General features: G+C 39.8%; 1 protein-coding gene across 1 annotated transcript in view; it reads left to right on the top strand.

Moving 5' to 3' along the window:
- The first annotated feature begins 14,167 nt into the window (after positions 1-14,167).
- The window catches only part of alkal2b (ALK and LTK ligand 2b), a 48,610-nt gene continuing 48,008 nt past the window's right edge, over positions 14,168-14,769 (top strand). The window contains exons 1-2 of the mRNA XM_020518472.2: positions 14,168-14,282; positions 14,710-14,769. Of these exons, the coding sequence (XP_020374061.1) occupies positions 14,759-14,769 (11 nt within the window). The 5' untranslated portion in view covers positions 14,168-14,282; positions 14,710-14,758. The remainder of the gene's footprint in view (positions 14,283-14,709) is intronic.

The following is a 14,769-nucleotide window of genomic DNA, read 5'->3' as shown; positions in this document are numbered from 1 at the left end:
TCTCAGATTCTCCAGCATCGGCAGTTTGTACTAAGCCCCTATACATTAAATGCTTGTTAAGATACCAGGAGAACTCTTGCACTTTCCATCTGTATGGCAGTTGGACGTTTGCTTAAATTTATCTCAATTCATTGTGAAAGACAGTATCTCTGAAAGTGCAACCTTTCTTTAACAAAATAAGAGCAAAATGCTGGATGCTGGAAATCTGAAACAAACACAGAGAATGCTGGAGAAACTCAACAAGGTCTGGCAGCACCTGTGAAGAGAGAAACAGAGTTAATGTTTCAAGTCCAGTTTTCACTCTTCTTCAGGACTGGAGTCAAAAGTCCCTCAGTAAACCACTAGAGTTCCAGCCTATGAGTTTTCTAAGATTTGGTACAGATATTCAAAATGACGAGAGCTCTGACACAGAATATAGGGAGAAGCTTTTCCCATTGATGGAAATATTGAGAAACAGAGGGCACAGACTTGAGATAAAAGATACAATGGTGAAAAGAGGAAAACAAATTCATGCAGCAAGTGGTTAAAATACACTGCCTGAGTGTGTGAGGGAAATAAGTTCATTTGAGACTTTTAAGAAGGAATTGCATGATTATCTGAAAGAAAGAAAACCCAAGGCTATGAGGAAATGGTGAGGGGGGGAGGGGGGGTTGCTGGCATCAGGTAAATTGTTCGTTCAGAGAACTGGCATAGACATAATCATCTCTTGCTGTGAAGAAAACATCGGCTACAAGACCTGGAAAAGGACTGGTTTGACAAGAATGACCACATCATCCAAGACCTCATCAACAAGAGGAATGTTCTCCATGCCTGGCAAAACAACATCACTGGTGAGGTGGAGATGAGAACTCATCAAACAGCAAAGGCAGGGTTATAACGAAAAATGAGGAAAATCAAGAAACAATGGGGACTAGCAAGCTAAGAAGCTGCAACTCCTTGCTGATAAGAGATTTCTTCAGAGCCACCAAGATTATATGTGGATCCAACACCCTTAGCCTCAAGCAGGTGCAATGTAACAATGGAAGCATTTTGAGAGACAGAGAAAACATCAGCCTCTGATGGACAGGACACTTCAAAGAGCTCCTAATCTGCAATACAATTGTAGATGAGGACATGTTTGAGGAACTCCCATCAACTACGATCTTGGGCTCCCACCTAGTGTGGCAGACATTGGAAACACCATTAGATACACGAAGAATGGAAAAGCCGCAGGAGCCATTGAGATTCCAGTGGAGATTTTCAAACTTGTTGGAGAAGCGGAACTTAGCCATCATCTGCATCAACTGTTCCTGAAAATCTGGGACAAAGAAGAAATTCCTGATGATCTGAGTGATGCTGCCACCACCACTGTCTTCAAGAAAGGAGACAAAGTGGACAGTGGGAACTACCAAGGAATCTCCCTGCTCTCCATAGCCAGGAAGCTCATCGCCCGAATTCTCATGAGGTGCCTTTTCATACTCTCTGAGGCAATCCTTCCTGAAAGCTAATGTGGCTTGCGACCAAACTGTGGAACTATGGGCATGATTTTCACTGCTCAGCAACTTCAAAAGCAATACCAAGAACAATGCCAATCACTCGATATGGCCTTCATTAACCTGACCAAAGCTTTTGACTCAGTCATTCAGGAAGTGCTATGGAACATCTTGTCAAAGGCCAGCTGTCCAATGAAATTCATCAACATCCTCCATCTCCTCTCCACACAAGATGTCGGTAAGAGTAGTCACCAATGGTAATATGACAGGATTGTTTTGGTCAAGACACTGATCAAGCAGGGATCTGTCATCATTTCCCCACACAGTGGCTTAACTACATCTATTAACTGAGGACTGAGGCCTAATCTCTGGCAAGCCAAGGCACCTGAGACATGATTGCATTTTGTGTGAGTTCGAAGCTGATCAACCTTTCATTTTCCTTGCCTTAGAACTCGAAACAGCTTAGAGCAGAATGACAACTCACAAGAGCCGAGATTAATTTTTACCCTGTATAAATCAACATCTCACAATCTAGCTTGGGAATCAGATGAATTATTAGTAGGGATTATATGGCCTTTTGGAGCCTCTGAGGTCTAATTCCAATTGCGGTTCTGACTAATAGAATCAAAGCTTCCCCTATCTGCTGGTTCTAAAAAAATTCTGAATAAACTCAGTGTTCAACATAGGCAGCATGGATACACCAGAGGTAAATTAAGTGCACTACAGGTCCTCTAGCCATGTAAACTGAGTCACTAAATAACATTTCAGCTGCTTATGGATTCGTAAGTGAGCATTGTCACACTGACAGATATGGGATGGCCAATGGAAGTGCTGGAAAAAATGCCACACTTGTACAGGACATTGCCTGAGATGGAGGACTTTACCAATAAAGAGAGACTGGATAAGTTTGGGTTGTTTTCTTTGGAGCAGGGAAGGCTGTGAGAAGACCTAATTGAGGTGTATAAGATTATGAAGGGCAAGGAGAGGGTGTAGAGGAAGCAGATGTTCCCTCTAATCAGAGGGTCAATAACAAGGAGGCAGAATCTTAAGGTGAAAGAAGGAAAATTTATAGAGGATTTAAGGAAAAGTTTTTTCACCCAGAGGGTGGTGGGGCAAGTAACCTGACAATCCTTTAAAAATGCTTGAATGAACACTTGAAATGTCATAACATTCAAGGCTTTGGGCTTGGTGCTGGAAAGCGGAATAGTGTAGATTTAGTGAAGCTTTGATGGGCTGAATGGCCTCTTCTATACTGTGTGATTCTATGATTCTATGGAAATTAAAAGTAAAAGCAAAAGTAACTTCATCTGAGTTGAGAATAACTGATAGTTACACACAGATTTGCATTTGCCTGTAACAACATCCCCTCATAGAGAATACAAAATTCATAAAACAAATATTAAATATATGGCCAATACAATAATTGTTGAAATTGAACACACCAAAATAATTTGAAAACATATATAAAATGATTATTAATTGTAATCGAATAATTTGAATAATGTTTTGTTTAAACAAACTTTGTAATTGAATGCGAGGATCATTTCACTGCATTTTCCAAGAAGTTGCAAGAGTGTATTGATCATATAGTAAGTAAATTTACAAATTATACCATCTTGTGCAATGGCATCAGCACCACAAATAAAAAAGAGATTGAGAGAGAGAGAGAAAGTGAGCCCAAGCCAATTTTCACTGTAGCACCAAGTTTTGCAAGCTGTCACATTTGTTGGGACAGCCATATGGCAAAGACAAAGAGGGTTCTTAACTTTTCTAACTATGATATTTGTTATGCAAGTGACTGTCTCCCCTTCACTTGTTAATTTTCCTTTGTTTCCTCTGCCAGGCACAGCAGTCACCTTGAAACCATTAAAATAATTATTTTATTCTGCCACAAGGCTGTTTCCGTACGGCTAGCTCAAACTGTACTTTTCCAACAGGTGCCATTTTCTCAGGAAATCAAATTTACATTTAATGCCCATTCCATAAAAGACAGCATGCAAACTGTACTATGCTTTCCTCTTTTAATCTTTGCATACACTTCTTTAAATGATATTTTCTTTTATCTGTAAGTCTTTTATGGATAGAGATGTAAGTGGAGGTATTATTCTGAGTTGGCTCTCTAGTGCAGCACATGTGGGTGCAGTTAAAAAGAGTATCAGCTCCATGCATCATTAATATTGAACAAGCAAAATGCTAGTTTAGCACCACTTGCAATGTTCATTAACAATTCACCTAATAGGGTGAGAATATTGTGTTACTATTTTAAGGCAGTTTGCACATATTTGGTCTTCTTCCTACTTTAGGTCATCAGTTTGCTCCTTTTCTGCACTGCATGATTTCCGTCAAGGAATAAGTACAATGCTTGAATGCTTGAACATTATACTATAAATAGAAGCATTTTGAAAACATTAAAATTGCAAACAGGCCGTAAGATTATGCAATCAGCATGTCTCACAACTTTTTTTGACAGCATCACCTGATGGAATTTGTGGAACCCTTTGATGTAGGAGCAATCCTCAGCACAGACCATTTACTGCGTGAGACTGTCTCTGCTATTACTCACCACAGGGTATGCTTGTTGCCACCATCCTCTTTCAGGATTTGGATCTACAGGACCTGCTCGGTCTGATATACGACAGAAAAACCATTTCCTAGCTTAACGAGGAGAGGCTTTCTGTTAAAAAAAATTATTGCATTGTTAGCAATTATGCTCTAGATACACCAGTATGATAGACACTAGGCTGAATGTCGTTTTTGGAGATAGTTTCATGGAGAGTTTCTTTTCACAAGGCCCAACATGTTTTCTTGCACTTGCCTCACCAAGTAGGCACTACACCTCTATGGCACTCCTTTGTCCCTTACTCTGCCTTGCAGTAGGTCAAAGTACTCACAACTGCCAGGCATGTTCCAAGATTCCTAGCTGTGGCACCATCTTTATAAGGCTGTTGTGTAACCACTGCCAACCTGATGCTGCCCTACACAGTCACTGAGAATTTAGCAGGCATGGCAGGTAAGGGAAAATTGGCACTGCACTTTGTGAGCAAGGATCTGGAGGTCCCAGTGAATGGGATAGAGCAGAGCAGTGTCACCATCTCCCATCAGGACCAGCTGAGGAGGCCATGACACCAGAGCCTGCTGGCCTGGTCTGAGGTTACTATGTGCGTCAGTGCAGCCTGGTGATATGGAGAAATGCTCAGTAGGATAGGAAGATGGCCTTCTTCATTCTTCATTCTGCCACAGCAAGTTGTTACCATCTTCTCTCTGCTACTTCACACTCATTCTACTCATGTTACTGCACCCAGTCCTTGCCAAGGCTCATGGTCTAGCACTGTTAACACACATACACCAATCCACCATCTGTACCAGCAGTAAAGGTTGTGTCACCTACTTGCATCTCACTCAGTCCCTCCCATTTTATTTCATTCCAGGAGAAAACAGTCCACAACAGAGTAAAGAGAGCCAAGAGAGATGGTAAGACACCTGACATTCCATTCCTTGCCAGCAAGGACAAGAACTGGTCCTTTGGAGGTGCCAAAACGTTCAAACACGTAGGAAGCACTGTTCATTTTAGTCCTGCCATCATGTATATGGTTCAGTAAGGATTCAAAAATCACCTTTGCAGTGTGTTGGGGAAGAAGTGGTAAAGTTAATGCAGAACATTATTGAATGTTTGGTGTGGAGTTAGACCCCTCAACTTCAATCTCCATCAAGGGATATCAGACAGAGAATCCCAGCCTGGCACAGTGGTGATACTGGCATGAGCTACTGTGGAAGCAATATCACTTTTAGTGTAAATACTTTGTATGAATTAAGATTGTGAAAATCTTTGGTATCAATAAAGTTACAACTGTTAAATACTAAATATTGTAGTACTACTAAGCCTGCTCCTATTGCACTGATACAACTCAGTTAATTTAATTGTGACCAGAAATGAGTTTAACATTTTATACATATTAGGGACTCTGATGTTCAAAGACACTCTTCTGGCATTGCACTTTTTGCAGTTCAGCTTGAAAGAAATCCAACATTTTGGGTGGGTTTGCAACTGAAAAATGAAATACCTGCCCTTTTTTGTCTCTGTCTCTTATACAACAACACTTATAACAATTCATATTTAATCAGCACATTTAAACTAACAAAATGTGCCAAGGCATTTCACAGGAGCAATACAAAACAAAAGATGACACTGAGCCAGCGAAGGAGATGTGCACAGTCGCTCTGTCCAAACGGATGCCCTCAGCTCACTGTCTTCTCTGTTTTATCCAGAGCTGTTTATTGGTAGTTTTTGTTTCAGTGCTGGTCTGCCTTTGCCTTCCAATGTGGAAGATGTAGTGATTGTAATGAGTTTAACCAGGTGGACCACATAGAATATGAGTTTCCTGATTGGGGCTGTTAATCTGGTCCAATCAGGGAGCCCTGGCTGACAGATATAAACAGGAGTGTCAGACATCCTGCTCACTCTGAGAGCTGGCTCTGAGGGAGGTAGATCAGTGATAAGGGATCCCTGCATGTAAGTAAAGGCTGACTTAGTGATGGGATACTGACCTCTGAGGAGTTATTTCAGAAGGAAGTTTCAAATCTACTTTAGCTGAAGCACAAGTCAAACCCATAGTTAGTGTTATTCAGAATCACATGTTAGCCATATAGCCTTCTGATCTATCTTTAAAAGTAGAAACTAGGTCACCTATACCCTCCTCCTACGTCACTGACCAATCCCCACCACTGCCTACCTGCACTCACCTATCACCATCCCACCTACCTTCCCCAGCCCCAACCCTCCTCTCTCTCTTTATTTCAGACCTCCCTTCCCTCTTCCCCCATTTCTGAAGAAGGGTCCCGACCCAAAACGTCAACTTTCCTGCTCCTCTGATGCTGCCTGGCCTGCTGTGCTCCTCCAGCTCCACACTGTGTTATCTCCGAAAATTAAAGGTTTAATCAAAGAGACAAGCATCTTAAAGAAGGCAAAGGAGGTAGAAAGAAAGACTGAGAGCTACAACAAATGTGTGGCAGAATTCATGGTTAAGTCAACTGAAGGCAAAGCTACCGTTGATGGAGTGATTAAAATCAGGGATACTCTAGAGGGCAGAATTGGAGGAATGCAGTTGGAGGAGGCACTCTGTGGAATTCCAGAGACATGGAGAAGTGTGATGCAAAAAGTGACTATCTCTCAACATTGCTTATTTTAATTTACTGGGTTCTGCAATTAAATGGCAACCCTGCCTAAGGAAGGACCGCAAGCATTGATGAAATTCAGGGTCATGTTTCCTTTCATATATTGACTGTTATTGCCAAACTGAACCAAGTCTACTGACAGCAGAGATCCATGGTTAGTGGGAAAAAATCCGTCTTGTGAAATCAGGATGAATACGAATTCAAGTTCAGGTGAGAAAGGGAAGTTGCATCCATCTCTATCCTAGATCTCCCCTTCCACAAGACTTTGCTAATATATTCAACTTATCAATGAATTTTAATTATATTTGCTTTCATTTTTAACTTCTATATGCACCTGAGGTATCATAACCTACAGGTCTAGTGACCAAGAACTGGATGGTGAAATTAGACTGAATGTTATTTTTTCAGCTGGCGTGAATACAATTGGCTAAATGGTCTCCTTCTGTGTCATAAATTCTAAAACTGTATATTTGTTATCTGAAACTTAATTTGCAATGATGACCCTTCTTTTGCTGTTAGCTGATGGAGTGCCAAAGAGACCAGATTTACTCTCTCACCCACTGGCATGATTTCATTGGGCAGCTGACAGTGACCTGTAGATGAAGCCACATTTAAAAATACCTCATGCCTCAAAGCTTAGGACCATCAAAACCCTATTCAAACCTGTTTATCCCTGTCCAGTTGGAAACTTTCTAGGCTTTAAACATTCATCACTGCGTCTCTCAGGTCAAGTAATATGAATAATTTCTGAGTTAGGCATTTTATACATGTCATTTGATGTGTCAAATGAGTGTGAACAATAGCCAAGGAGAATATTTTGGAAACTAAAGCAAGTTACTTAGTCGCTCAGCAGGCTAAATAGTACTGATGCACTGTCAAAGGCAAAGATATAATGTTCACTTTTAGGCTTTTGGAAGGGAGTTGAAGCAATTAAGTTAAAATAAAACTTCAATACAGTAAATATGAAAAAGAACATGAATAATGAAATAGAAGTATAATCAAAAAATTCTCAATTGAAAAGAAAAAGTTAGAAGAAATGAATGAAAGCTTGGATGAAGAGGTGGTTTTTAATCAGGGTAATACAGGAAATAGAATCAATAGAGTTGCCAACTGTGGGTTCAGATTGCAAAGATTATACACAAGTTACCAGAATCATGGTGTCAGGCCCATTTGGGAAGTCCACTAATACACATGGCCCACTACTCTTGCGGTCATCACAAAAGGTAAACATTTAACCAACTTACCCAAAATCCACCAATGTTTATCCGTATGATGGACTCAGGTTAACAGAAAACTTGACGAGGTTTAGTACTTAACAAGAAACTATTATTTATCATAAATGAGAGAAACAACATATCAAATATTAACTTATGACCGCTAGCTTAAGCTCCATTGCTTTCCCTTACGCTCACATGCAGAAAGGCACAGGCAAACAAACACATAGCTGTTATAGGTTGAGGGAAAATATCTGTGCAAACAGTTCAATCACACTAATCCACAGGATTTGTGTCCTTTTGCTTCTTCTAACCTACTGAGTTCTGATCTTCTTATTTCCACATCCTTTCAGTTCATTGCTGAAGACACAGCGCAGTTGACACATTAATTGTTCAGTCTTTCAGTCACCGGCTAGAGGCAACAATTTGAGCAAAAGGTGGGAGAGAATAGTTAACTGTCAGTTCAAGATTACTTCACTGTGAAGTGAAAGAAATAAAACGCTGTCTCTTGCAATCTGGAAACCTTCTGCCTCCGTATTGGTCACCCACAAATTGTCCATGTTTCCCATGGCCAATCAGTGGATTGTTATCATGCTGATAGCTTTTGGCTCATACAATTGGTCTTCATTAAAACTCCAAATCAATAGCCTGTCTCAGGGTGAAGCTTGCTCTGCATACAGACCTATTGTGCCACTGATTCTTCACCTACTGCTCAAGCAAAGCAGCAGTGTAAACAAAATTCAAAATGAATTCCAGTACCTCCCACAGTCCTTGGTTTAAAGTAGTTTTTTTTCACATTTTGGTCCACATTCCGCAGTAAAGGAAGAAATGGGTCTTATGGATGAATAACCTATTCAGTGATGCTCAGTTTGAGTTCTTCGAGAGCCACTCAGCTTACTATCTCATTATAAGCTTCATTCAAAGATAAATGAAAGAGCTGAATTCCAGAGTTGATTGAGGGTAAAATAATTGACCATGGCTTCAAGGCCTTATTTGACTGAGTGTGGTGTCAAGGAGCCCTAGCAAAACTGGAGTCAATGGGAATCAAAGGCAAAACTCTCCTCTGGTTGTAATCATATTTGGCACAAAAGAAGATGTTAGTGTCTGTCAAAGGTCAGTCATCTCACTCCCAGGACATCCTCAGGGATTCCTCAGGGTAGTGTCCAAGGCCCAAACATCTTCAGTAGCTGCATCATTGACCTTCGCTCCATCATAAGGTCAAAAGTGGAGATGTTTGCTGATGATTGCACAATGTTCAGTACCATTTGCGACTCCTCAGATACTGAAGCAGTCCATGTTGATATGCTGCAAAACTTGGACAATATCCAGGCTTAGCTGAAAAGTAGCAAATAACAACTGTGCGACACAAATGCCAAGCAATGACCATTTCCAACAAGAGTCAATCAAACTAAATTCAACAGCTTTACCATCACTGAATCTCCCACTATGAACAGCATGGGGTTTATCATTTACCAGAAACTGGACTATCCATATAAAATTCAGTGGCTACAAGCACAGGTCAGGGGCTAGAAATCCTGCAGCAAGTAACGCATCTCCTGACTCCCTAAAGCCTGTGCACCATCTACAAGGCGTAAGTCAGGCTTGTGATAGAATACTTCTCTTGCTTGGATGAATGCTTCTCCAGAAACTCTCAATACCATTCAGGACAAAGCTGTCTGCTTGATTGGCATCACAGCCATTCCTTCCACTACTGAAGCTCAATAGCAGCAGTGTACCATTTACAAAAATTGCAAAAATTCACTGTGGCTCCTGCCAAATCCACAACCACTACGAAGTAGGGCAAGATTAGCAGATACATGAGAACACCATCAGCTGCCAGTTCCCCTCCAAGCTACTCACTATCGTGACTGAGAAATATATCATTGTTAATTCATGACTACTTGGTCAAACTCCTGGAATTCCCTCCCTAATAGCATTGAGAGCGTACATACAACACATGGACTGCAGCAGTTCAAGAAGACAGATCATTACTGTCTTTTCAAGGGCAACTAAGGATGGGCAATAAATACTGGCCCACATCCCAAGAATGAATTAAAACAAGATAATCTTAGAAAGGCGATTAGAGAAACAGGAGAGAATTATTCAATGGTTAAGTCAACTCATATGTTTAATTATACTTGAGAACACAATAAACAGGAGCAGGAGTAAACCATATAGCTCTTCAAGCCTACTCTGCCATTCAATATGATCTCGACAGATCTTGGGCTTTAACTTTATTTTCCTGTCTGCTCTCCACATCCTTTGCTTTCCTGAGAGACCAAAGGTTGATCTGTGTTAGCCTTAAATGCATTCACTGACCCACAGTCCTTCAGAGTATTCCAAAGATTCACAATCCTTTGAGTGAAATAATTTCTCCTTTTCATGTTATTTTGCAAAATAAGTATGACAGAATTAATTTCAGTTATTGAGAAAAATACACATATGATTTTATGTTCAGAAAGCATTTTGAGTTTACCTTTACAATAAGCAATACAACGCAATGCTGTGGCATTACAGTGAGCCTTTATAGGTCAGTGATCAGATTGAGAAAGAAGATTCTTGTAAAACATCACCTGCTGAACTCACAAGGGAGTGTAACAGGTAAATATGGCAATTTGTAGATTTGAATTCCTACGGAAAATGTTTACATAGTAGTTTTCAACTGATTGTATGACTCTCCTCAAAATCTCAAGGTATTATAAATTAAAACTAATTATGGTACTGAAGTAATTAATAGTGCTATAATTTCAGATTATTGCTCTTTGCGTCACTTTGCCATTTTCCATTATGACATTGTAATACGTTTTAGGACTATTTACATGCTAGTATTCCACTACTAAAGTTAATATTTTATGACTAATACTGATCTAAACATTAATATGTACACTGTACAAGTGTCACAATACAATACAGAAATTTTATAGGAACATATGAAGCGAGTAGGCCATTCAGCCCCTCAAGCCTGTTCTGTCATTCAATGGAATCTGGCTGATCTATGGCCTAATTCCATATACCTCAGCTTGGTGCGAATCCTTTAACATCTTTGCTTAACAAAAATGTATCTATCTCAGACTTAAAATGAACAACCGATCTAGCATCAACTGTTATTTGTGGAAGAGAGTTCCAAGCTTCTACCACCCTTTGTGGGTGGAAATGCTTCCTACCAGTGTCACATTAAATGAGCGGGTAGAAGTGTTGCTTCTCTTCTATAGTAATAACATCTTAAATTCAAATTATACAATGCCCATTGCAAAACCTAACGGATGCAAGACTTCCTAATATAAGAGATCTTGCCTTCTGCAACCCATTCAGATTCTGGCAAAGAGTGCCCACTCAAAATGTTAACCTGCAAACCATCTGAGAATTGTGTGTTTCTTTTTTAAGCCCCTTGTGCTTTTCACCCCCAATACCTGCAAACCACCATTGGCAGCGGTGCTTCTGCCATCTATGCTCTACATTCAAGAACATCTCTCCAAACTTCTCTCTGTTCCTTTAAGGCCCTGAATAAAACATATCTCTTTGGCCAAGTTTAAGGTCATCCTTTCTAATATCTGTTTCTTTCGCTCAGCATTCATATTTTTGCCAGATTATGTTTCTGTGAAACATTTTGGGATGTTATTCTAAATTAAAGGGATCATAAAATAAACATTGTTGTTATTCTTAGACAAAAGTTTTCTGTGTTATAAATATAATGGATTTTCTGTATATTTCCAGAATTTTGTTGTTCTATTCAAGATTACCAGTATTAGCAGTTTACTTTTCCATATTTATTAGGAACATATGTTCTCCAGAGTAAACTTTGTAGTAACTTTGTCCACTTATGAAGGGATATGATGACAATCATCTTAAATAAATGTAAATTATTTAGTTTATCAATTACATGTTTTATTTAGGTTATCCCTTGATTACATGGGAAGGGGAGGGAAGATGTAACACCCATGAGACAATGGGCCTACATAAAGAATAGATAAATCATTCTCTGTACAAATCAGTAGTCATTGCTTGAAATGTATTATTGAATGAAAAGTTTTAGTATTGGAAAACTGAAAATGCTGCATAAGCACAGGATTTTAGCCAGATCTTACTTATTGGTTAAAAAGAATGCACTTATATAGATTAAACGGTTACAACCCCAGCAGCTAATTGGAGAAAACACCAAAGTAGACTTCAGTCATTAGTGCAAAAAAGCTTCTGACGTTTTTGGCTTTGTTTCCACAATCACCATGTTTGGCCTAGAATAAAGTGGTTAACTTTCAATTTGATGCTGAATTTCAGAATTCCCACATTTTTAATTTATGAATTTTGCAAAGCCATAGCCCATAAAAAAAATTGGCCATGTTTATAATCTTATTTTGAAGAATTGAAAACACTCAGATCAAAGATTCAACAAATCCTTTACTACATTCTCTTGACATTACATTCCTCTTATTTACTCAAATTTTATATACCCTTGGTTGGTTTCCCACATTCTACCCTTTATAAACATGAGGTCACCAAAATTCAGCTGCCATATTTCAGTTTGCAGCAACTCTCATTCCCCTATCACTCTGTGACTTATACTGTCTCCCAGTTAAGCAACACATTGACTTAAAAATTCTTATCTTGTTTTCAAACCCCTCCATGATATCACCCTTTCTCTATCTCTGCAATCTCTGACAGTCCCGCAACCCTCTAAAATACTTACACTCCTCTAATGCTTCCCCTTTATGCCCAATCCCAAGGGACATTCCTAATTCCACCATCCATGGCCATGCCTTCAGTTGCCCTGGCCCTAAGCTTTCTCCCCATACTTCTCTACCAAGTGTTCCTCCTTTTAGGAAACGCATGACTGCTTTGATCAAGCTTTTATCTGACCTCATATAATGTTATATGCCTTGGTGAAGGTATTATACAATTATATGTTGCTGTTAAACTTTTGCACCAAAATTAATGAACAGGCTATGGCATCATATGATCTATCGAAGGGTTTGTCATACAAAACCAAATGGGGAAAATGCTTTGTTACTCATGGCGTATATATCAAGCGAATGAGTGGCATCTAGTGGGAGGAGGTAGGCTAGTCACCACCATTTTTTCCCTAACATAAGGCCAGAGATCCGTTCACCTTCAAACCTCATTGAAGAACAACATTTTTCTTTAGTAATCCATGCATTTATGAACGGTAACTTGGGTGAACATTTGCATTGTTGTTAGGAGTCTGAATCCTTTAACACCAATATTCCCTCAAAGGGGATTTTCTACGGCAAGTGGTTATTCTATAGATTATGCAAGCGGCATCATGAGATCAACTGTACATGGTCGATCAATACCGGCGGAAGTTTCCATGAATAAATTATATCTAACTGAAGCGCACTGTGAATCCAATCCCCTAATTTGTAGGGCACGGTGGCCTGACTGATTCCGGCCAGTCGCTGAATGGCGCTGTTGTCAGTTTTCTCCTCAGTTTATATGTCCCTACAAATGACTGTTTGTGCATTTTCTCCAAATTTCTACATTTGACGTGCCTACATTCACAGCATTAAGCGGGGTAGGGGGCTTCATTATAAGGTTACAATAAATAGGAAGTTAATTGAAATCATCAAAATCACGGTTTCGTATAGAGTTGGACAACTCTTGCTCACACCAGGTCCGCACACACACTTTGGTATTTGTTTGAACCTGAAGGGAGTGGTAAACAACATTCTGATTAAATAGGTACTGTTAAAGGTTTAATACCGGCACCGTTGCATCTTTGAATAGCTGTGTCTAACTGCAGTGTTTTATATGTAAGTACATACTTCTCGCTGACTTTAACATCCTTATCACAGCGTTTCCAATAATTTGTCACGTCGGAAATTAGACTTGAAGAAGTAAACGTGTTTATCAGAAATCATATCCTGAGGATCATCAAATAAACTGCAAGAGGCAGGAATATAATGGCAGTTACCGGTTCCTGGCTGAGGGAAGGGGAAAGGGGATAGAAAAGAAGTTCCTGGTATCCACGCAGCGTTGTCAGTCAGTGACGGTCTCATCATCATCCGGGCTGACGAAAATAATGCAATTCAAGGAGTGCTTGATCGGGAAGGATGTATTTTCAAATCGCGTTAACACGTTTCCAATTAAAGACACGCCGGGGTAATCCGGTGGGACCGATTACGTCTGCGAATAGACAGTAAAAGGTTGGGAAAGATCTAACGAAAGTTACCGAACAAAGGTTGCCAAGTGGACTTTTATTGTTTACCACCCACCTCAAGTCGATAATATCATATTGAACTACCACATGCATCGTATACTATATAAGGGCCTGCGCTGGGAGGCACTGCAGAAATGGTGTAGTTTATGGAATAAAGTGCACACCGCGAGAAATTATTTATTCTGCGAGCAAGTTTCAGCAAAACAAAAACGACACGACTTGCAAAGAGAGGGGGCAGGATATATTTTGAAGGTAAATGCATGATTTTTTTTTAAATTCGCGATTCAGGTCTAGATTATATAGATGCTACTTTGAGAATAAGAAGTCTTGCTCCAGTCAAGCAACGTGGGACATGCCGGATGCTGTTTTCTTTCTGGACTAACTCGCCATCCTTTGCAAAGTAGCAAAAACAACAGCAGAATTGTATGCACTTTTGCCACAATTATCAAATGTGGATTTTTTTTTAAAAGAAGGGAATTTACTGCTAAATTCAACGACAAACCATTCAGTGTGAATCTTAAAACACAGAAGAGTTTGAATTTTCAGGACCGTAAGAAGCAGTAAAGTGGTTAGTGCTGATGAGAGTGGAGTGTGCAGTTTGTGAGTGGCTTGGTATATGCGTGCGGTTATTTCAACTGAGCTGCTAAAGATCACTGTGCCGGTGTCTTCTCTCTTCTAGGGTTACAGAGTCGCAGCTGGGAGGCTTTAATCTGATCTCAACATCAGAAATGAACAGTCT

Source organism: Rhincodon typus, chromosome 5 (assembly GCF_021869965.1).
Source record: "Rhincodon typus isolate 14 chromosome 5, sRhiTyp1.1, whole genome shotgun sequence".
Taxonomy (NCBI): domain Eukaryota; kingdom Metazoa; phylum Chordata; class Chondrichthyes; order Orectolobiformes; family Rhincodontidae; genus Rhincodon; species Rhincodon typus.
The sequence above is the reverse complement of the archived record's forward strand: the minus strand, read 5'-3'. Positions and strand labels throughout refer to the sequence as shown.